The following is a 25490-nucleotide window of genomic DNA, read 5'->3' as shown; positions in this document are numbered from 1 at the left end:
CTTCAACCTCCGACACAAAACAAGGGAAATAAAGTGGCTGTGTTCGTGGGGTGTGTATACTGGATGAAATAATACGACAAATGACATCGGAGTGAAGCTGAACTGCAAAAAAAAAAGAAAAGAAAAATAAAGAAAAAGAAAAAAAAATTAAATAGCGTCCTGCGGGACTCAAACTTCTCGTCCTCCTGTATGGCATAATGAACATGCAGCGCACTAAGCAATTGAGCCACACGGCGCTCCCGAAGATCGGAAGCGAAACTTAAATCTATATACCATGTACAACACAAATTTACTGTGATATTGAAATTTCTGCCCTGATAAGGGTTTCTGAATGATATTTCAATGCCAAATTGCGAAGGTTTGTTGTCTCAGCTATAAAAACATATGTGACTTTCAAATGAAATAGACCAAAAATAAAACGTGCTTACGTACATGAACCACTGACGTGAACATAGTGCCAGACCACAGACGGGAATACGTCTTCAAGTGACCAGGGGCTGCGGGACCGGTTGGGGGGGTGTCAAGGTCATGGCATTTCGCTCTCGATACCATAATTTTGCCTCTGAAATCAATGGTATTAATCATGCGCCATTGCTTGCATAGTCCATAAACTTTGCTTTACAAACTTTCAGTGAAACGTTTCATAAAATAATTCTGTAACTCCATTTGCAGTGATTGACTACATAAAGAAAGATATATCAAATTGAACGCTTAGTACATATAACCCAGGGAGATTATAGCCTGATATTCTGTTCTTCACTGCCCAGATGCCAACAACACTCATCACCTACGGTTACGTATAGAGAAACAGCCATGCTGAAAATAAAAGTTGCCGACACACAACCCCTTCAAACACACTATAATTGGCAAGGAGGGACAAGAAACCCTATCTGTTACAAGTGGATAGCAAATGTATATTCGATGTTATAGCAGTATTTTTTTACAGACAAATAGACAGACAATGTCAAATCTAAAAACCATCAATTTAATGTCAGAGAAGATGGTAAACAAGATACATTGAAACCGTAACTAAATCGCTGCTCTTGATACTCAGCCACGAAACATCCAACTTAATATCCAACCAAAAAAAAAATGTTAGAGGAAAGAAACAAATTTAAATGTAGCATTCTTGAATTAAAAACAAGAAAAAGAAAATGTCCACGTCAGGATTTTAAAAAAAAAACGCCGCACAAACATGCATTATATTCTAAATGGGAATACGGTCTTGATGCAAAGGATTGTCTCATTACTTTAAAAGCAATGATTCCCTTACCACCACCAGTACCACAACACAATGACGTCTCTAAAATCAATGGTAGCACATATCATTGGATCGTGCATTGCATTAACTCCCTTTTCCTAAACTATACCAGTGGAACGTACCATATTATATTGTGTAATTCAATCAGCAGTGATTGACTTTAAAGAAGAAAGATAATGCAACAAATTGAATGCTTACCACATTGCTTATAGCGCTATTCCAGTTTGGTACTGATCTGTTCTATTCTCCCAGATGCCAACAACACATATCACCTATGGCTAATCTAGTGAAACAGCCATGACAAAAATAAACGACAGAGAACCCTGTCATAATCACTACACTAATTGGAAAGGTGTTGCCCGAAATTCCTCATATAATATGAAGCACTATCAAGTCACTTCCTTCCCTGCCTGTCTTTAACTCCGTTATTTGGTCAAAGAATAACAACCTGGAATTCCAAAAAGATAAGCGAGATGCCATACACCTGGACTAGAGTTAAGTAATTCAGTTCCCATTCCTGTTAGTTATGTAAACGTACACGTTCCTACCTATCCTGCTACAGTATAACAAGAACAAATGAAGAGAAAAGGAAAGAGAAAACGAATGGTAGCAAGCATGGCAATGTACAACATTACAAAATTACAAAATTAATGAAGCAAACCCAACCTTCAAACTCCAATACAAAACAAGGGAAATAGAGTAGCTGTATTCATGACATCGGAGTGAAGCTGAACTGCAGAAAAAAAAGAAAAAACTCCCTGTCCACTTTTTACCCACTGTTTGCTGTGTGTAAACTTTTTACACTGTTGTCTTTTTATTATGTATGGTCCAGTTTTAACCCATACATTGTTGGGACCTTTTTTTAGCTCACCTGTGAGCTATTGCGATCACTCTTCATCCGTCGTCCGTCGTGCTTAAACTTTTACATTTTCATCTTCTTCTTGAGAACCCCGTGACCGATTTGCACCAAACTTGGCAGGTTGCATCCCTAGGGGAATAGAATCTCAATTTGTTCAAGTGGGCACCATACTCCACCTGGGGGGCCCCCAGAGGGGCCCAAACCCCCCAAAATTAAGGAATCTTAGAAAATCTTCTTCTCTAGAGCCAGAAGTGATAGAGCTTTGTTAATACTATGAATAAGTACATTGATGACTGTAGTTTCAGATTTGTTCGTGGCGGAATCAGGGGTGCCCCCCTTGGGACCCAGGGGAGGGAGTGGGGAGGGGTCCTAATGGGGCCCAAATTGTACATTTTCATCTTTTTCTTGAAAATGCACCATTATGAATTTTCACCAAAGTTGGCAGGTAGCATCCCTAGGGGGAAATAATCTCATTCCCATCAAATGGGCACCTTGCTCCACCTGGGGGGCCCCAGGGGGCCTAAACTTGGACCGAAATTGTAAATTTTCATCTATTTCTTGAAAACCCAATCACCAATTTTCACCAAACTTGGCAGGTAGCATCCCTAGGGGGATAGAATCTCAATTCCATCAAATGAGCACCATGCCCCACCTGGGGGCCCCAGGGGTCCCACCCCCCTCCTGTAAGGAATCTTTACAGATTTTCTCTAGAACTTGAAGTGATTGAGCTAAGTTAATACAATGAGTCAGTATATTGATGACTGTTGTTTCAAGTTTGTTCATGGGAGAATCAGGGGTGCCCTCCCGCACCCCATTGGGACCCAAGGAAGTGGGATGGGATGGGAGGGGGGATGTCCAAATGCAGGCCTAAATTTTCATCTTCTTGCTGAAAACAACGTAATGGATTTTCAAGTAGCATTCCCATAGGGATAAGATCTCATAGTGTTTGAATGGACACCATGCTTTCCTTGGGGGCCCCAGGGGTCCAAACCTCCTAAATTAATGAATATTAAATAATATTTTTCTCTAGTTCTAATAAACAATGATAGGACTTCAAGTCTTTTTTCCCAAGCTGCATAATCCAATGTTCTCAGGTAAAAGTCTGCAAGAATGCATGGAAGGTGAACTTGCGATACTCGGGTGAGCGCGTGACCCCCAGGTCTCTTGTTGAGGGATGGAGAAACAAAGTTCAAATGACTCAATGTAGGCCATTGGGGTCCAAGGCGGGGTCCAAAAGTCCTAAAAACTGAACATTTCTGTGGTTTTCTATTCCAGATACATAAATATTACAATCAAGTCATAAGAGGTAGAAAAAAAAAATGACAGTTGTGTGGTGGCCCAATAGGTCACCTAAAAGGATGAGAAGTTTAGATAGGGTTCTAAGGATTGAAATACACATTTTCATTTTTTCATTTAAACTGCCTGATGAAATGTTATTTTTATCCATAGCTGGGAACCTAGGGATGTGTAAAAAAAGAATGCTATTGTGACCTCAGGGAAATTTTCTGATGTCCTTTTTAGAGAAGGACTAGACAGTACAAGTATTGTCGTTTTTTAACTAATGCTTTTAGAAGGCTGTACTAAGGATAAAGGCATGATATTAAAAGTAAAATCTTACATTTCTGTAGTGAAATGCAGTGTCTGAAACAGTTTATTTGCCTTCTTATTACACAGTTTTTGTGTTAGAACAAAAGTGTGTGTACTTAAAACTCTTTCAGAATAGTGATGTCATTGTCTATCTGGGCTTTTTGATGTTTTCAAGTTCATTACGCGTGATGTCACATTGAAACAATCTCAACAGAGATACTGTTTGTACTGGACAAGGCACCCCCTTGCTGAAGCAGCTACATTGTCTACCAGTCACACAGCCCATTGCTTTCAAGATCTTCTTGACAATTGTGTACAAGTGTCTTCAAGGAAATGCTAAAGCTCCTACTTATCTCAGATCTCTAATCATGGACTACATTCAAGTGCACATAGCACCGTACTCCATGTACCCAAAACCATCGGTAGAGCAGGGGACAATGCTTTTGTGACGGCTGCACTGCGATTGTGGAACGATCTACCACGGTTCGTCCGCATTTCCCCATCCCTTGATGTCTTCAAGAAGAATCTTAAGACTTTTTTTTTAATGCTAATCTGTGACTGAATTTGTTGTAAAGTGCTGTGAAACCAGTCATTGACTGTGTAAGAGCTCTATATAAATGATCCAATTGTATTGTATTGTATTGTAAGGTAGTCACGTTATTAAACTTAGTCTTCTTTGGTATCCACAGGAGCGATTGCTATCAGCAATGGAGAAACATGAGCACAAGCTGACAAAAGAGGAAAGAGAACGAAACAAACATGGACCCCATCATTTGTACACCACAGACAAGAATGACCCCCACATATACACTTCTCCCCTTCCAGGAAAGTTTCCTGATATCACCAACTGCATTGCCAGGTGAAGTATTGTGACATGATTTTCCAATGTGACACATTTGTTGGGGTATGTCTATAAATTTTATTACCTAGTTATCTTTATCATCACCTGCATTACATTTCTACGTAATTAAACCTCTGGCAAATATCATGTTAGTGCATAAAATTATATTATACAAAAGCTGGTTCTTCTGGTCCTGCTGTTAACTTGGTACAGATAGTAAGCTTACATTAGCTGTACAGAAAGGTTAATTTGTGACTTTATTTTTTTGTTGTAATATTCACCTCTTTGAGACAGAGTGGTAAACATTGTAAATGGGACTGCATCAAATAAGAAATTGCAGTGTACAAATCATTTTCTTCTGTGATTTCAGGCTTTGTGCTGATTAGTACTGTGTTGGTACCTGTAAACAGTAAAGCAGTCAAGATGGTTCAAATAACCCCATTCTTCACCTACAATTTTAAATATTTTTATGAACCATCATACCGGATATGTTTACCCAGATTCAGTTTAAGCTGTGGGCTTTCCTATGACCGAACGTCATGTCCATGAAATATGACCTAGTACCTGGATTATTGTAAGACAGATCAAGTTTTACCTGATTCTGATATTGCTGGGTTACTATACACTGACAATTTACATTATTTATACTGGCAATTTACATTATTTGCACTGCCTGTATGCATAGTGATTGTTGTTTTTTTGTGTTGTCTGATGGTAGATGTAACCTAGTGAGGAAAGATGCTTTCCATCTGGATATTTCTTGTCTAAAGAAAGGACTTCTGTCAGATGTCAGGTTAGGAGTATACTTTCCAGGCTTCCCCACCCTGTACCACCTTAACTTTGAGGTGAGTTGATATTATGTGAAACAGATTGTACTATTTATCTTCACTTTTATTTACATTGTATTTATCACTTTATTTTTCAACTTTGTGGCTAATTGCCTCATACATTTCAGACTTTATAGCCCATATATTTTCATAGTTTTTTTATTCTTGTTTTCTTAGGTCTAGTTAAATGTGTCTCAAATGCCTGTTGGCCTTCCTTATGAATCAGACCAATTACTTCACTATAACATTTCTTCTTTTTTTTTTTTTGTCCTTACCTGTTGCATGTTTTTCTTATGAAGAAATTGCTTCAGCCAGTTATTGAAATTAAAATAATGTATAGAAGTACTGTCTTATGTATTATGCATGTGGCAGGTATAACACTGAATTATGGTTCCTGATAATTTTCATTGCAATTAGCTTCTGATTTATTCATTCATTTTTTTTTCTAAATCTAACAGTCTGAGATTCGGAATGCTGAAGTGAAAGTGTTTCAGCAGCTGAGCAGAGGAGACAATGCCATTCTGACCATTGAGGCAGCAGACCCAGCAGCGGTGAGAACTTGTGATACAATGAAAGATTGGCAAAGGAGTTTAACAGAGAGTTTTACCCATTGTGGCACACTGATCATTGATTAATGTGCCACCATTGTGCCACTGAGCAACTGTGGCAGTTCTGATGAACAGACATCAAATATAAAGTATGTTAATAATGAAGTATGTAACACTGGGACTTGATGTTCAATGTCAGAATTCTGAACTATGGTTGAGATATGTAAATTTCTCTAAAGCCCCAGTCACACAGCGCTTTACGGCTTAATCACGGCCAAAACCCGTTTTAAAGTGGTCTCCCGTGAAGCAGACGATGTTGTTCGCGTTGATGTCAAGTTTAAGACGAGCTACGGTTGATTATAGACGTGGCAGGACACTGGGAAAAATTGGAACGGCGTCAGACGCGGTAAAAAGTTTTGAACTGCTCAAAATTTTATTCTGCGGACAGCCACAGGCGGAACACGTGGTAAAGACATGCAACACACTTGAAACACTTGTGATAATCCATGTTCCAGCAGTGATTAAAACTTGGGGAGACGCGAAAGTTTAGCGGTCTGTTACGGGCAGAGCACGGTCATCTGACGCGTGTTACGTGTTGGTATCACAGGAATAGCATGTGTTTAGCGGCTTATCACTGACAAATGGATTTTTCGGCGTACATACATGTGGCTGGACATGGTTAGCCGTGCTTAGGCAGTGCTTCAGCAGTGGAACAGCCGCCAAAGGCCAGCACGGCCAAACCAAAATTGACCGAAAATTACCACTGACGACCACGTCCACCAGATTTTCATACCTTTTTGTACGTGATTTAGACGTGGAGTGCTGTGTGACCGGGGTATAAACTTCTAATTGTGGACTTTTTTGCCTTGATTCCAGGTCATTGAAAATTTAAAAAGTACTCATAGGAGAGTTAATTGAACAGGTATGATCACTTACGAGTTGCATACTTTGACGTACACAGGGAATTTTGAGCTTCGCAATTTTTATAGTTAGACTCGTAGGCCCAAATTCACGAAGGTGGTACAATCTTTGTCCATTTTCATGAATTCGGGCCGTAGTATCAGCTGCTACAAAGGCATGTATGTACAGTCAGTATAAACTAACTCTATTTCCAAGCATTTCATGTGCGCTGGTTGTGACTGAGTACATGCAGGGGCGAGCAAAATAATAATCTATGTTGCATGATTGCATGAAGTGATTTATCACTACTGAAAGTCAACTTCAATAAAAGATTAGACAGATGTTCTCCTTGTTTGGAGGTTTGTTTTTTGTAGGAGTTTTGTGATGAAAAAATGTTCTGACATATTTATAAGTGGTTATCTGTCATACAGCAAAAACAAAGTCCTTGCTTGGCAGTACCCTTAAAATGAAGATACTCTGGTTCGATACTCCGTTCTTGTAAAGCGAAGGGAGTAAGCAACTCTCGCTTCTAACTCTTGACTCCCTTATCGAAGGGAGTATGCAACTCTCACTTCCAACTCTTGACTCCCTTACCTCTCTGGCTGACAAGGCTATGTTACTGCCAAGGCCTGTACTTTGTTCTGCAGTGCATGAGTTTTCCAAGCTGGCATTGCATTGCATTGTTAAACCTTATGCAGTTGTAGTTATATACACTGTGAAATGTCTGCTCTCTCCCTTTGACTTGGAAGTAAATTCAAATCAAATTGAAACAAGTGTGCTTTTTTGAAGGATTGACGTTTGGGAGAAAATGACACAATTCGTACCCAAGTGAGATGGTAATTTTTCCTGCTTATTCATGATATATTAACTGATCCATTTTCAGAGCGAAATCTGATGATAAATGTCATATATTGATTGAGCTGTGTATATTTGAGCAGTAAGTAGAATAAATGACTAAGTAAATTTAATGACAAGTATTTGTGAGGTACATGTATGTAACTGATGAAGTTCTTAAGTGAAAATATATCATTATCAAGCTGCTTTTAACCTTGACACATTTTCTTTTCAAAATGGTTTGTCTTCAACAGGATGTTGAGAGAGTAGCCAAAAAATTGCTGGGCTCAATGGTCTATGCGGAGTGGCCTCATCTCAAGGAGGTGAAAGTCATTGGTGTTGCTGATGGTCGACAAAGGTCTGTTTCTGTATCAATATCATAGTGACATTATAGTTTAATCATGACATGGCTTAATATACTGTACGCATATTTTATCAAATTTTTCTTTTTAGTGCAGATCATTAAAATGACATTAATATACAGTGATACCATAATATATGATTAGATTTAGGCAAAATTATGATAAAGTCAGGGAATGTTGTCTTATTTCAGAGTTCTGTTAACAGTTTTTCATATTTTTTTAACATGTAGTTAAAAACATGTCTCTGCATATTTAGATATGAACTGACAGAAGACCCAAGAGGACAAGGCATGATGCATGCCATCAAACTTGAGGGAGCTGAGGCAACAAAGTGGAAGAAAGATGCCCAGACAATTGGAGAAGAGTAAGTGTAGGAGTTCCTGCACAGAGCAATACATATCAAATTAAAAGTGATTTAATTTGTGTAATTGATAACTCATTCATTAAAGAATATAAAGAAAATATGTTGTCTTCTCTATTCAAATGTTCATTAGCTATAAAGGAATTATCACCAAACTCATATTCAGCTATATCCTACCAAACAAAGTTTGAAGGGTTAGATAGGAATTGGCATGTGATGGGTGGTCTGTTGGAATTATTGTGGATTAACCCTATTTAAATGGGGGGGGTCAAATTGACCCCCCTCAATGTTTCGCGCCACGATTCCGCAACGTGCAAAGATTTTGCCGCGTCGTTTCATGACTTCTTTCATTGAAGTCTCCCGCATATATTGAGACCAAATTTACGACGTCAGGGTACACCATTCTGAAGTTACGTAATGTTTTGCATATGCATGTCAACCCGAAAACAGCTCAAATTCATGATATCATGTGCAAATCCAATGCAAATAGTGTTTTTTGGTTAAATAGATATAAATTAGATTATTTCAACTTTTAACCATTAAAATTAATCAATTCTAGTGTAGATAAACCTGAAAAAGTGCCTGGAACAAATTTTGGCAAAAAAACAATAGAAAACAAAAGGTCAAAAAACAATAAAATACATAAGAAATTAACAAAACAATGAAAAACAAAAGAAATTGATTTTGATTGTGCTGCTTTTTTCAACAGAATTGTTTGATGTGTCTTGAGGAATTCTGACACAAAAATTTAGCAGTCCTTCAGTCTTTTTAATGGAATTATAGGTGAAAATATTATGTCATGCATAAATTTGCATAATTAATTTATTAAAAATAGAAAGGCAATATTATTCTATTGTATGACCATGTAATCTTGTAGTTGACATCTGGCTCTATCTTTAGGCAAAATTTCGCCGCAATCGCGCGATCGGCGGCCGAGATCTGAAGGGGGAGTCAAATTGACCCCCCCAGTAAAAACTTGGTCTCAAATAGCCCAGTTAAAATAGGGTTAAACTAAAATGTACTTCTCCTGTTTGCAGTATAAGTTTTAAAGAAATACAAAAGGAATTTGGTACACATCTGGAGCTCAATATAAAATTGTGCTAGATTCAAGTAGCAGAAAGTACATTGCCACAGTAACAACACCTGATGGCCCCTCCATCGGGTGAAACACTTTCAGATCAAAATACTTCTCAAGAAAATTTACATATATGAAAAATTCTATGTAATGTTATGCAAGACACATATTTCAAAAGTACTGGAGAGTGCATTATTATAAGAGAGCATTACCAGTATGTCCCCAAATCAAGAAAAAGCCTCACAGATTGAAATTATTCACCAGTCCATAAGCGATTCAGAAGACATTTGGCAGATATGGTGTGTTATAAAGTTGTGCAATACAAACTTTTCAAGAGTAGTGGGATGTTGCCATGGTAATCAGGCGCGGAGATACAGTGCAATTAACTTGCCAAAAGCTTATGACCTCGAAGCCTCAGTTGCAAAAAGTAGACAGCTTGTGTACGCAAAACCGCTGGGGAAGTGTTGCAGGACAATCGCAATATCTCACCTCAGAAGCCATCAAATGAGTAAATCTATACAGCAAATTGAAGAAGAAACTACATACTGCGTTCCAAATATCTTTTCTGTATCATTTGGCGCACGGCTATGTCTAGAAAAAATCGAGATCACTGTGACTTGTGACCCATGTAAAATCCATAGCGTAAGCAATACGCAATCCGATGTATTGGTTTTTGTGCTGCATGAAACAGTTTATGCACGTAGCAGGGTTCCTTTCTTGCCCACTCACCACCCTGCTGACCGAAAATCGACCCTGTCGCATTGCGCCAAACCTGACACCGCTGATTGGCTAAGTGTGCACTCACCAGTAGAAAACGCATGCGCAGGAGGATGATCTAGTTGTGCATGTCCAGTATTTTCTCCTTACATTGTATGTTGGTTGTCTTTTTGCTCTTATTTTCACCTTACTACAAACTAGAGACTTCGCAGGTAGTGAGTCTGGTGTATACAGACTAGTAATATGTTAATCAAATGCATATTCATGCAGGCGCAGACTTGTGTCGGGAAAAAAATCGTAACCCTTTCCCACGGTCGACTCCAACAGAAAAATACACAAGCCTCGAAAGATACATCAACATTTTCTCCCAAAATCATATGAAGGATGATATATCCATATTAGATGTATGTGTGAAGTTTCAAGGGATTTGGTGGTAAAGTAAGGGAGATACGAGGAGGTGAACTTTCGAGATTTTTTGTCCTTCCCTCCGCACAGCGCTTTGATGACCATTAAGAATTCAATAGCTTTGGCCTCTTATCAGTGAGTCAATTGCACCGTAGCACCGGGGCTGTAATGGTACATAATGACCCCCTAAATCACGAAAAGTAGGTACAAATATGACCAGTTTTGAAGCAATTTAAGATAAATTTGGCATGCTTGTGACTTGATGCAAAGATATGTATTTCAAGATATATTTTCCAAGAGTAGCGGGAAATGTGTGGCTGTGGTAACAGTGGATTGTGGCCCTAAAATGAATATATCTTGCAGCGTGAATTACTTTATGCAGGGGTATTAATCACCTTCAGTGATTTTTTTTAGTTCAGCTTTTTTCTTGTATTCCATTACAACTTGTCATGCTCTATTTCCAGATACTTTCGGAGGAAAGGTGTGAACATTGGAGAGACCAAAATCATCTTGTATGCCTGTCCCCTGCTTGGCAGAAGGTATAAAACACTGCATGCAAATCTGTGATTTGAAATAAGTATTAAATTCACCAAGTAAGTCAGTGAACTGAACTGCCCTGCGTTCTTTGCTGGTATTGTGATGATGCATTATTAACTACCTATGGTAGGTTGCAAGGTGCAAGCAGAAGAACATCTTTTATTTTATTTTTTTTTAAATCAGGTCTCTTCTTTTGATGGCATGGATGAAGTATCATACATTCGTGTGACCATGCCAAACATTCCCGTCTTTGAATGTGCAGGAGAAATACACTTATCTAACTTTAATGCCAGTAAATTGTGTATTGTAATACCTTCTGAAATGCTGTGTTCAACCCTGGCAGTTGATGTTATGACATTGACACAGCACTTCCTCTTCCATTCATTTCTTATGTTGTTACTGCTGTTGTGTATGTGTCTGTGTGTGATAATAAGAAGGGAGTGTGTGTGTGTGTGTGTGTGTGTGTGTGTGTGTGTGTGTGTGTGTATGTATTTGTGTGCAGTAACATCTACTTCATAGTATTTTCTCAATGATTAACAGTATATAGTATGACCATTTTTATCTCAATCTTCCAGATATGCATGCGGATTGAATGGCAGCATCACTATTGAAAAGCAATGGACAACGTCCCCTATTCCCTATGCGTACCAAGCCACTGTGCAGGTGACACAATTCAGCGAATTTCATCAGGCTGATTCAATCTCCTCATACAGTGACAAATGAACAGTATGAAATAAGCTTTTAACCCTATCGTGACCAGTGGTGAGTTAACTCACCGGGCTCTGCGCCAGGTTCCAGCCCAACATCAAGTCAACTTGCCAAAATACATGCCTGTCTATGATCGTTCACTGCATCCGCTTCTTGTAGATACCAAATACGATAGGGGGTACCATTTACAAATGTTTGAGAAAACTCTCTACAAAGATCTCCAAGAGCTCACCATACACTTTGATGCATTGCTGTGCTTCACACAAGTGTAGCATAGTGTAAGTAGCAAGTCCGAGTTCCTGACAATTTCACAAGTGTTTAAATTTGTGATTGTTAAGTACAGCACGCGTAGAACGGAGAAATGCATGCTTGCATGTCACATTCAATATTTTCGCGTGTTCTTAAATTTGCGAATAGCACCTAACTTGCAAAATTCACAAAAATAAAAACCTTGCTAAACATCCAGCATATACAGGTAATTACATGTGAGTCTTTGGGAGCGCTTCAGTATTGTAAGGTTACGTAGGCCTAGTATCAATTCTGATTTTTTAGACTGAATATTTATTTTTTTGTATAGTTTCCAGAGTAAAACTAGAAATGTCCATTGCCACCAAATGCGATTGTATCCTCTGGTGCTAGCAGCAGCTTTTGCTTCATCTTCACGTTTGTGCGAGAGACAAAGATCCCCTCCCCTTCTTCAAACATAAAGGTGAATATTGTGAAGACTAGGTGCAGCTTCACAAAACAATAACTATGTATATAGATTAGAGTATAATGCATCTGTACACAAAATTCAAAAGTACTATCTAAAGATATGTCACCTGCATGCAGAGTGGCTACAGGATAGCTTCTAATGCCCCAGTCACACAGTTGCTCAAACAGTGCTCTGCGTCTGGCGTTGCATCGTAAAAAGTGTAATTTTTAAATGGAATTTTTGGACGCAATGATAGATGCAGAGGATCGTTTGAGTGACTGTGTGACTGGGACTTAAAATGTGATATTTGACCATGTAAAAGGAACATCAGGAGGAGCATCAAAAACTGTGGAAGAGTAAACTTTGATGTACACTAAATATAATCTAAAAGAAGTCTGTCTAGAATGTGACTGTCAAGTGCATGCAAGACAGCAACCAATATGCGACATTTGGATGGAACACTGGGGCAGTGTCAAAATAAGATTAGGTAGAGTAAAGTACATGTATGAATGGATGATTGCCGGAGAGGAAACAAGACAGAAATTGAAATGTGATATTTGTCCCTGTAAAAAAAAAAAGAAGTTGATCCATAAGAGCATTACATTAAGTATAGACACATCCAAAATCTCTTGACTTGTAGCTGATATCATGGTAGACCTTCTTACCAAATTTGAACAAAATCTGTTACAGAAATGTAGCCGATAGAGCGCACACAAACCATTCACCAAAAATATGACCTTTGACCTTATAAAAGACGGAACACTGGGGGCAGGAGATCCAAAATCTATAGGCTTGTAGATTATATCACGGTAGACCTTCATACCAAATTTAACGTTGCTGAATCCAAAGTATCTTCTGGCATACATATCGGGGAATACAATAAAGCTGATAGCGTGAATGTATGATTATCAGAGAACATCTTATATACAGGAAGATTTCCCATTTGGTCAACAAAGTTCTCCTTCCACTCGATTCATCGTAAGCCCCGTCTCGTCGTGCCTGGGGAGCGTAGCGTAATTATGTGTGAGTCTATGGGAGTGCTGCAGTATTGTAAGTCAAGCTACAAGTTGTAGTATCAGTTCTGCTGTTTTAGAGCAAATATTCTTCTATTGTCTCCAGAGTAAAACAAAACTGATAGCGTGAAAATTTGATTATCAGAGAACACTTATACAGGAAGATTTTTCATTTGTGGCTTCTGAGAAGATGTATTTTCGACTTGAAAAGCAGTTTGCATTGAGCACACTGCTGCACAAATTTATAGTGGTCCCGGCGGCCAGGTCTGCGAAATAGAATATTTTTATGGCTATGAGCCCAATTATGTGCGGAAAACTGATTGTAGGGGATTACTGCAGTAGCATCTCCCTTCATGAGAAATGGTGAAACTCTTTCTCTGTCATTCAGTGAAAGTGGTATTTCAATGTGTACATTATATAGATGATGACTGGCAGGGGAGGGAACATACCGAATGTTCCACCCGAAGGGTTTGAAATGCTATTGAGGGAGATTATAAGTCCCGAGACGAAGTCGAGGGACTTATAGCCTCCCGAAATGGCATTTCAAACCCTTCGGGTGGAACGTTTGGTACATGTTCCCGACAACAAAAGACATCATCTGTTATATTATATGGGTTAGTCAAATATGTCAAATACGTCAACGTCAACCACCAGCACAACGCACTCGATCGCTCGCGCATAGCCAAATTCACTAGTATGTGGGCGCGCGGGTACCGGTACTTCTGTCATTTGTTATGTGAAAATGTTTTCCCATGGGAGAACATTACAAAAAATGTTCTCCCATGGGCGAACATAACGAATGTTCCTCCATCATGTGACTGTGTTTAGCCAATCACTAACCGGTATTTGACTAACCCATTTAATATATTATTTTGCAATACTCCAATGAACAAGAACATCAACCTGTTTTTCTCCGTACTGTGATACTTGACAGGACATCACTGTTCATGACCCAAGCTTCAAGCAGTATAAGACACTGGAAGAGGTCTTTCCAGCCAACTCCTCCTGCTTTATGCTGGGCATGCCTCACTATGGTTGTCAAGGCACAGTGAGTGTTAACATGAAGAAACTGCTGTCTAAAGATTACAAGAAAGCTTGTCTAGAGAGAAAGTTGAACTGGATAAAAAGCATGAATTTAAAAAAAAACAGTCAGCATATTAAACTTTGAACAAATTGTGGATGGACTTGTGATCAGGGGCAAGAAGCATGCTTTGTTGGGTTTAGGCATAGACACAGATGTGGGAATAAGACTGTCCACGATTCTGGGAGTAAGAAAGATACTGCAAATAGATATAGATGCACAGGAAGTAAAGGAAGGGAGTGACATGTGTTTTGCCAGGGATGAGTGTGTGATGAGCCAGGCAAACATTTCCTTAATGCATTCAGTTAGTGAAACAAATGGTGGGGGGAGTATGAAAGAGTCAAATTGTACAGTAATGAATGTAACAACAGTCGAAAGGATGGATAAGGTTTCCACTTCTCCTACCACCACTCCAATTTTCTCTAGCATCAATTTTCACAAGTCCAAGCCTCCTCCAAAAGGTGTTGTACATAGCACAAGTAGTTGTTATTTGCAACCTCAGTTTCTTCATATGTATTGTTCATTATTGAAGAGAAACTTGTTTTGTGCACTACCATATCTCAATAGCCAGGTGGACACAACAGTCATGTTTTCACATAGTCGGGATTATGACCTAATGAGGCAGTCATAAGGCCTCCATTGACTTTGATGTTACTCTCAGAGAGCAATGTAGAGACTTTCTTTGTCACTGGTGCCATGACACATGTGTATCGTATGTGACTTCCCTCCTGTCTCCAGGTTCTTAAAGTGGAAAATGATCGAGTACAGGTGATTTTCTCCATTCCCAACGAGCCAGACTTGGAAGCGATCAAGAGCTGTCAAAGTGTAAGTTTGTTTTTGTAGGTTGAAGATAGATTACACATTTTTTTTACATTATTAATCTATTCATTATCTTTCTTTTTATACTTCGCCAACGAAGTGGCCGGAGGCATTATGTTTTCGGGTCGTCCGTCCGTACGTCCGTCCCGTTTCATGTTTTTCTCCATATCTCGCAAGTGGTTCAAGGTATCTTCATGGAACTTAGTATATATGCATGTACCGATTGGCAGTGATTATCTAGGGAAGTTGGGGGTCATGGGTCAAAGGTCAGGGGGTCAGAGGTCAAGGTCAACTCAAAATATCACTACTTTCCTTATATTTATGCAATGCCTGAAGGATTTTTTTAAAACTTGATGTATGCATGTATAACCCAATATATATTCTGTGGGAAGTTTCTTGCCAAAAGGTCAAAGGTCAAAGTGAAAGTGAAAGTGCTAAATTGCACTTCTTCCTCCATATCTCAAAAGTAACTCAAGATATTATCATGAAACTTACATATTTATGCATGTTCTACCTAACAGTGATTGTCTGGAACTGTGAGGTGAAAGGTCAAAGGCCAGGTTTAGATAATACTGTTTTACCATTTGATACTGAAATTGTACTTTTTCTCAATACTTTGAAAATTACTCAATGCATAAACTTATAAAAGGGTCAAAAGTCAAGTAAAAATCATCAGTTCCCCCAAATACCTGCACTCTGACATTTTAATCATTCATCCAATTGAACCTAGTTCTAGGATAGTGAACATTCAGCACATTTGTGGCAAACCTGTCATTTTAATATTTTGCCAATTGTGTGAAACTGTCATCACACATTGTCAAGACATTGTACTATAGACCTATTAGGAGAACCATGCATTATGGCGGAGGCATACACCAGTCGCCATAGCGACATTTCTAGTTTTTTTCTTCTTTTCTTTTTTTTTTTTTTTTTGCAATTCAAGTATGCTATGCATTTAAACCAGGACTTGACATAAGTGATGGTCTAGGGCCACTAAAATTTGATATAAGGTCACCAAGCTTTCAAAAGGGTAACCTTTGGTGGCCTAATGGGCAACTAAGATTCCAGTGAATGAAATCACAAAAGACAATTACTTTGGGGCCCTGTCAACTGCATTTATCTATCAGCAACTTCCCATTCTTTAAGTCTCAATATTGAAGAAAACTTTTGAAGTCGGGAGCACAGTATAGTGTTACTCCATAAATTGTAAAAGGAAAAGTAAACTTGCCTCTCATTTCTGCTGAGACTTTAACAATATGTTTTTGCTTTTTTTTTTTAATTCTATTGCACGAATTTAAATAAAGAGATGTTAGAAATGTTGCATCAAGCACTCTTGTCCCAACATTTCATGGTGGAGTGAGCACATTGCCAAAACAGAAGCAACTGCAAGCTTGGTGGCAGAGGTCTGTGGAGCACTGAATTGCCCCTTGACTGGTGGCCTGGAATATTGGTGTCATTTTTAGCTGCTTTACCATCAATTTTGTGATTTCTGAAGAAGTTCAGCCTTATTCCTTGATAGTGTTATTAGCTTTTTAATAAATCACCTCAACAGATTTAGCAAGAAATGATTTGATTATTTTAAACAAATTTAGGGGTGAATACAAATCTGAATGTGCACTCTAAATACAGATTTGTTCAACTGCTGGGATTTCCTTCCTCATTAAGAGATAAATGACAATTTCAGTGCAGCTAATGGATCAAATAAATTGGTCAGGACTAGTAATAACAGGAGGAAAAAAATGACCAGTAATTTGCAGTGTGTACAGGATTGTGATTTTTTGAAGTTATTAAAGCAAAATTTACAAATCTTTAAAGTGTCTGGAGGCAATTTTAACTGTAGATTTTTTTAAATATTTTTTTTAATGATGAATTAAAGGTGTTCTTAAAGACTTGAAAAAACCCATGTAATACCACAGTATAGAGGAAGACTTTTATTGTTGTGAATACAGAATGTGGAACTAAAGATTTTAACTGCTTTGGGGAGGTGCCTAAAGTAATAGTCCCTCCACTCTGTGTTGAGATCTACAATTTCCCACAAAGGCTTTTCAGTGTCTGCAGAACATGTTCTCTATTTTCATTCTCCAACCAATCGTATCTGTGATAGGAACAGATCTATTTGATAAATCAAGCAAATTATTAGGCAACAGCAATTAGAAATATAGATGTACTGAACAGTGTTAGTATGATGGACCTTATTCTCTCTCTCTCTCTCTCTCTCTCTCGCTCTCGCTCTATCAATTTTGCTGCGACAGACCTGCTCAGAGCAGTATGTTGAAGCTTACATCATGGCACAACATCTCGGCATAGCCTCTCAGCAGGTGTCGCAACTCACAGGATGTGTATATGTCACAAAAGGACCTAGACCATCGTAAGCATACATGCCAACTTCTATAACCTCTTGCTCTATTGCTTCCTAGCATGTTTACTGTGCATATTACTTTTTTGTCTTTGAACATTCACTTAAGTTATGAGAGGGACTGGGGGATCCAAATTCCACCTGTTTGCTGTTCATCATACGTGTCAGCAGTTCCTCTGCAAGACTCTCTTATGCTATATTATTTAATACAATCATTGCTGTAGTAATGACTGAACCTGGGTGACATGTTTTGCAGGGCTCTTTATGATATAATGCTGTCTGAGGTCACATGCTACGATCAAAGGTCATTTAAAGTCATGTGTTACCTGTAAGTAACCTCCTAGATTCTGTGATAAGTACTCCAGTTGACATCGAACTGATTTTCTTTCCATTCATCTATTTCATATTAAAATGTATATTTTGAATTGTCTCTTATGGCTGACACACAACAAAATCTAGCAGTTGCCCTGTCACATTTGATTATACATTCGATATCTCCCAAAGTTTGGACACAATATCAGTGCTGTGTTGGTAATTAACAGAACATATTTTGTCCTCCTTGGCGGGCACATCTTACCAGGTTCCCAGTTACCAATAATTTTTTACATCCTTTCAGGTGTATTCTGGTGTACATTGTATACTCTGTGATAGAGAAAACTTATAGAGATAAATTAGAATGCTTAAAAGATAAAACAACTAAATGTAAATGAATTCTGATTTACAACCTGAACATTGTTTTTGTTCACTCACTGGATGTTGTTCATCAAGAGCAGTGGGTTCCTAGAGGCAAAATATACAATGTTGTGACTCTCTGGTTATCATGAAGTTGAAACCTTGACTTGTGTGTGGCACTGGCCAGGACCAAAGTAAAACTTGCAGTTTGTGCTTGGGAACTGTATGGGTTTATACATATTGATCTTCGCATAGGAACAAAGTTGACAAGTATTTTGTGAATGGAAACCTAACTGAAATGTCAACCTCTGGAGATAAGGACATAAAATGGACTGGTACATTGTACTACAGCCAGAAACAAGTGGTGGCAATAAAGGTGTACAAATATCTGAAAGCTTTTAAGAAAGAGCTAGGATAAGAAATGAAGAACAACTAGATTTTCTTTTTACCAGAGCAAGTGGCTACCAAAATTCCTTTCTTCATCGTGAAAATGGCCAGTGATTACAACAAACATGAAAATTCCACAATCAGTGCACCTACTCATGAGAGTTTTATAGGGCACATAAAGCTCACTAGCACGCACCAAAGTCATTCAGGTTTGGGGTATACAGTATACTGCCTTGCTGACTTGGCTTTTAAAAGGTTCAAAAGGTAGAAACTCTGGAGAGTTCATGTCTGAGATAGTCTATATGACTATCAGTAAGCACTGTAGCACTTCCTGTTTCTTTGATATAAGGAGGAGTGATGAAGGCTTTAAAGGAGCAGGGGTCAACATTGGACTCAACCTCAAGTTCAACAAGACAGAGCAAGAAGTACCCGGTTTCACAAGGAAAAATGACAGTGGGAAATGGACATACTCCCGTGAGCTTCTGGACACTCTCAGGGACTACTGTGCAAGGTGAGTTACTTGCAGTATGTTTATGTATTGATCCTTCCAAAACAGATTTTGTGAATTTGTGCTGTGACTGTATGTATGTGCACAGTGCTGTGACTTTCACCATTGCATTGTTAAAAAAAGGATGTCGGGCAATATAAATAATACTCCTGACAGATTGACTTCAGAAATACAAATATCTACAGATGGTGTAGCAAATTGATAAACCATTCCTGTTTGATTTAGTTAAGTATTTCAATAACTACGATAAGAGACATTTATAGAAATTTTATTTCAACTGTGAAAAGATCGTTGGTTGTGCATGAAATGTTGCAGGTTTAGCATTCTTTGATGAGACATATGAAGCACTCACACTGATTTGCAGCCAATGATTCTTGTGTATCTTAAATACAAGATATATATTTCATATAGTAGAGATTAAATGAGAGATTCAGACAATTTTCAGCAGTAATTGAAAGTTTAAATTTTGAGGCCTTATCTCATTAAAAACAAGGCCATAAGATTCCTTTACTATCATTTTTGTCCCGCCCACCGGAGGTGGAGGCGAGACTAAGGGATCCAAATGGCGTCCGTCCGTCGTCCGTCCGTCGTCCGTCACAAATGTTAAAGTTTACCTGCAAGACTCTCTTATGATGCATAACTTGGCAACTGTTGCAGCAATGGCAGCCACACTTGGGTGATAGAAGCACTAGGGGTATCTTCATGTTATGGTGTTGTCGGAGGTCATGTGATGATGTCAAAGGTCATTTGAGGTCATATATATATTAAAGAGTATGTGCAAGACTCTCTTTTCTATGTTAAAGTTTACCTGCAAGACTCTCTTTTGACAAATAATTTCACATAAGTTGCTTGGATTACAACCTAACTTGGGTCATAGATGCACTGGGGGTACCTTCATGTTGTGGTGCCGTTGGAGGTCACAGGATAAGGTCAAAGGTCATTTGAGGTCATACGTTAAAGTTTACTTGCAAGACTCTCTTATCACACGTAACTCGACACATGTTGCTACAATGGCAATCAAACTTGGGTGATGGATACACTGGGGGTACCTTCATGTTATGGTGCCGTAAGAGGTCACATGATAAGGTCAAAGGTCGTTTGAGGTCATATGTTAAAGTTTACTTGCAAGACTCTCTTATCACACGTAACTCAGCACATGTTGCTACAATGGCAATCAAACTTGGGTGATAGTAGATGTCTCTTGGGAAGTTGAAGGTTACCACAAGGTCAAAGGTCACAGACGGGTCAACGAAATGTTAAGGCCCAATGTTAAGTTTTTAGGGCACATTTCGTTTATGGCTCATAACTTTTTATCCCTTTGTCCGTTTGTGACCAAACTTGGATGGAAGATGTCCCTTGGGGAGGTGAAGGTCGTCACAAGGTCAAAGGTCACATACAGGGGTCAACAAACTTTTAGGGCCCAATGTTATGTTTTTAGGGCGCGTTTTGATTGTGGCTCGTAACTTTTGATCCCTATGTCCATTTGTGACCAAACTTTGACGGTAGATGTCCCTTGGGGAGTTAAAGGTCATCACAAGGTCAAAGGTCACAAAAAGGGGTCAACAAATTTTTAGGGCCCAATGTTAAGTTTTTATGGCGCATTTCGATTATAGCTCATTACTTTTGATCCCTTTGTCCGTTTGTGACCAAACTTGGATGGTAAATGTCCCTTGGGGTGTTGAAGGTCACCACAAGGTCAAAGGTCATAAGCAGGTCAATTAACTTCTGGGAGTTATAACAAATATTAATTCCTTGTACGCGAACGGGCGAGACACAATTTGGCACTTGCCTTGTTTAGAATAAAGTAACTAACAGTTTTTATTATGCCTCCGCCACGAAGTGGTGCCGGAGGCATTATGTTTTCGGGTTGTCCGTCCGTCCGTCCTTCCGTCCGTCCATAATGAATTTTGTGGACAAGGTAACTATCGAAACCTGTTGAGGTATCCTAATGAAACTTGGCATGTATGTGTATTAGGGGGTGAAGTTGTGCCTATCAACTTTTGGGTGCACATCTCAAGGTCAGAGGTCAAAAGGTCAAGGTCAAATATATAAAATTTCACTATTTCCACCATATCTAGTGAATGCCTGAAGATATTTTCTTGAAACTTAGTGTATACATGTATTACCCAATTAAGATTCTCTGGTGAAAGTTTGGGTCATGAGGTCAAAGGTCAAAAGGTCAGGGTCAAATACATAAAATTTCACTATTTCCACCATATCTATTGAATGCCTGAAGAGATTTTCTTGAAACTTAGTGTATACATGTATTACCCAATTAAGATTCTCTGGTGAAAGTTTGGGTCATGAGGTCAAAGGTCAAAGGTCAAAAGGTCAGGGTCAAATACATAAAATTTCACTGTTTCCACCATATCTATTGAATGCCTGAAGAGATTTTCTTGAAACTTAGTGTATACATGTATTACCCAATTAAGATTCTCTGGTGAAAGTTTGAGTCATGAGGTCAAAGGTCAAAGGTCAAAAGGTAAAGTAAAAATATTAAAACTTCTTTTTTTTTCTCCGTACCTTGGAAAATTGTTCAAGGTATCTTCATGGAACATAGTATATACATGTACTGACTGGAAGTGATTATCTAGAGAATGTAGGATTCATGGGGTCAAAGGTCAGGGGTCAAAGGTCAAGTGCAAGACTTCAAAATTTTACTATTACCCTCATATTTATGCAATGCCAGCAGGGTTATTTTTTTACACTTGGTGTATGCGTGTGTAACCTAATAGAAATTCTCTGGAAAGTTTTTTTTTTTCTCTTTTTGCCTCAAAGGTCAAAAGGTCAAAGATCAAGTGAAAGTGCTGAACTAACTTTTTCCTCCATATCTCGGAAGTGGCTCAAGTTACCTTGAAACTTAGTACATATTATGCATGTTCTACCTGAAAGTAATTATCTTATGAATTTTAGGGTCAAGGGCCAGATGAAAATGGTAACAATTTACTATTCAATTCAGAAATTGCACTTTTTCTCCACACCTGTACCTTGAAAATTACTCAATGCCTAAATGTATGAATGGGTCAAAGTCAAGTTAAAGTCCTTAAATCCCTAGATACATGCTCTCCTATTCATCCAATTAAACCTACGTCAAGGAAGGTGAACATTCAACACATTTGTGACAAACTTGTCATTCCAATATTTTACCAATTTTGTGGAAAATGTAATCACACAGTGTCCACATGTACTATCTAGACCTATTGGGAAAATCATGCATTATGGCGGAGGCATACCAGTCGCCAAAGCGACATTTCTAGTTCTATCTGCAACAAATAGGATCCCTTCCAGAATGCACTGCAAGTCAATTTTTGTGATGCAGCAGTGTCACTTTGCTGTGATTGCTCATGAATACTAGCATTATGATAGTATGCAAGTTTGTAGAAATTTGTGAGTTGCCAGTTAAGTTTACAACACTTGGCCCTGTAATTAGAGCTATCTTGATGTTATTTTTTTTTCATAAAGCTGCAATTTTTTATCTTTCTCAGGTAAATGTAAATGAATAATGATATCATTGTAGTAAGTTTATAATCTTGTCATAATTGCAGCACAGAATCCCATTAGAGAATTGCATTGCCCCATTTCTGCACAAGGAACATGTATCATGCCATGTGAAGATTTTCATCAGCTTGGCATGTATATCACTCTTGAAGTATTGCCCCTCAAAATGGTCGTCACAGACCAGGTTCTCTTGATATTCATACATTTTTTTTTGTCCCAGTACATATGACCTGTCTTACAAACCCTTCTCTATCCCTCTTTGGGTTAGGAGTGGTGATATTTTTTTCTTACTAACATAAAAATTTGATTGCAAATCATTCTCACAGGATTAAGCTTATACCAAAAGCAAATCATTTTAATAATAATAAAATAAATAATAATATGAAAAAAAAATATATGTAGCGCTAAATACGACATGTTTCAAAGCGCTTTAAAATTGTCAAAACAAACAAACATATAAATCAGCTTCGAATACAAATAATCAGTCTGAGTCTGGTGTACAAACATGGCACACAAAGAATGAATGAGTTTATGGCGAGTATATTGGGAACACTTTTAGGTTTGAGGACATAGGCTCAGAGCCTTTGAGATTTCCTAAAGTATTTCATGATAGATGAATACTGATATAAACACATTTACAACTTTATTTGAACTGATTGATTTTGATTTATTTCTGCGAGTTGATTCTGTTTACTACTCTATTTCAGTTGAACAAAGCTCCACTGCATTGGATAATTCTGTCATAACATGATAAAATCTTTCATCTAAGTTATTGTAACAGATATAAATGCTGATGATGAACAGCATGCTGTAATATGCTGTAAGTGTGTTCATTATCAAGTCTGTCCTATCTCTCTGTTACAGATTTCCAGAGGTTATTAGATATCTGAACAGGAAAGGTTTCAATGATACCTTTTATGAGGAGGAGATGTTTGATAACTCTGGTCACACCCTGAAGGATGTGAAAGCATGGATTGATCAGCAGCCTTGCTCCAAGGCACCCAAGGCCAAAATTGGGGCCAAGAGTCTGGACTTAAATGTCGTCAAGTCTATTGAGGAAGAGCTAGTCAAGGTTTGTGTGCATGTACCTATTGAGGACTACTGACAGATGTATACCAAGTATCTAATGTGCTTAAAGCAAACAATTCATTTGCCCATAGTGTACTACCCTTCACCCATGGTACTTTTCAAGGCTAATGTAACAGCCTATCTTCTTAGCCCCCTTTGAATTTGTATATGCGGTAGTTAAAAGTATGAATTTTTGCACAGAAACAATTTTTATAACTACCTTAAGAGTAGCCAGTGCTATCTCAATGTTCACATTGTTCACAACAACCATACCACGCTGAATATACAGGTTCTGGTCCAATCACTTGAGCAGCTACTCTCCATGCAATAAAAGCTGACGGTGACACAAAAACCCAAGGGGTTTTGAAAAAAAGGGAGATGAAAGAATTGCTACATTTCTTTAAGTTGAATCCGTGATCAAGCCCAGGCATTCAATAATTCTGTAAACGGCTTCTTAACTAGCATGAAGTACAAAATCTGGTGCATTACCTGTATTACATATTTGTACCTGTATTGTCACAATTTTAGAATACATAGTTATAGACAAAGACAAATTTTTGATGACTTGACTAAACAGAGATTCCACAAAATCCTATTGCCCAGTGATAATTCTAAGTTGTTGATGTACCAAAATTTGTTACTGAGCCTTTTCTTGACTCAAGCAATCATTCCTCTGATGGGTCATTTTGAAGTAGTTTGCCACCTTTATCTTTGGTTGTCTAATGTGAAACCAATGTTTGGACTTTGCCCAAAATATCTTTCTTTGATACGCAATAACAAGATTGTCATTGGACATTTGGGTTGGGACATAGGGCAAGGCCTCCTTTACAATGTAATTCTTTCAGCTCATGTATAGGGCACAAGTAGCAGAAATCATGCAGTTTATACGCAAGTCTGCTCAGCACTACACGGCTGAACATAAACAAGATTGCAACTGTTTGACAAATTGCCCTATCAGTTGCAATGAAAACATCTTGACAGAATTTGAATAAACAAGATTATTGTTATACTCTGCCGGCACAAAATCACTTATAGATCTGGTAGGACCTAGACCTACAGAAAATGTATGTAGATCAAGGGGTCTATTTACTATAACAATAAGTGCACGCTCTATTAATGCACCAGTACGGGACGATATTCAGAACTCCAAATACAAAATAATCCCTCGTGCAGTTCTATTTCACTCCGGCCTGCAGCCTTGATGAAACAAAATGGCACTCAGGATAATTTGGTATTTGTCATTCTATAATCCAGTATAGTGCATGATAGAACATGCACTAATTGTGTAACTGATACAATACAGACAAAGAATAAAAGAATACTAGTATTAAAAAAAAAAAAAAAAAACAGCAGAAAAAGCTCTACAGTTCTGTACATTTTCTTCGTGATTGGTTTTGATATTCTGTTCATGAAAATGTCACAAGTATTATAGTCAGGTACAATAGTTTCAACTTAAGCGGTAAAAAATAAAATGTGCAAACACAATACAACAAACAACCAAGTTCAAACCTTCTCATCAAACTTGATCTTGAGAATGATAACAACTGAGGGAAAATTGAACGTGCTCCATAT

The 25490-nt window shown here is 38.2% G+C and overlaps 1 protein-coding gene across 1 annotated transcript in view; it reads left to right on the top strand.

Moving 5' to 3' along the window:
• LOC140238934 (5'-3' exoribonuclease 1-like) overlaps nucleotides 1-25490 on the top strand; it is a 95818-nt gene that overhangs the window by 39884 nt on the left and 30444 nt on the right. Inside the window, exons 15-26 of the mRNA XM_072318832.1 lie at nucleotides 4397-4566; nucleotides 5267-5393; nucleotides 5834-5926; nucleotides 7912-8015; nucleotides 8276-8383; nucleotides 11042-11116; nucleotides 11690-11777; nucleotides 14464-14577; nucleotides 15349-15435; nucleotides 17682-17797; nucleotides 19194-19355; nucleotides 23715-23922. Coding sequence (XP_072174933.1) covers nucleotides 4397-4566; nucleotides 5267-5393; nucleotides 5834-5926; nucleotides 7912-8015; nucleotides 8276-8383; nucleotides 11042-11116; nucleotides 11690-11777; nucleotides 14464-14577; nucleotides 15349-15435; nucleotides 17682-17797; nucleotides 19194-19355; nucleotides 23715-23922 — 1452 coding nt within the window. The remainder of the gene's footprint in view (nucleotides 1-4396; nucleotides 4567-5266; nucleotides 5394-5833; nucleotides 5927-7911; nucleotides 8016-8275; nucleotides 8384-11041; nucleotides 11117-11689; nucleotides 11778-14463; nucleotides 14578-15348; nucleotides 15436-17681; nucleotides 17798-19193; nucleotides 19356-23714; nucleotides 23923-25490) is intronic.

Source organism: Diadema setosum, chromosome 15 (assembly GCF_964275005.1).
Source record: "Diadema setosum chromosome 15, eeDiaSeto1, whole genome shotgun sequence".
In the NCBI taxonomy this organism is placed as follows: domain Eukaryota; kingdom Metazoa; phylum Echinodermata; class Echinoidea; order Diadematoida; family Diadematidae; genus Diadema; species Diadema setosum.
The sequence above is the reverse complement of the archived record's forward strand: the minus strand, read 5'-3'. Positions and strand labels throughout refer to the sequence as shown.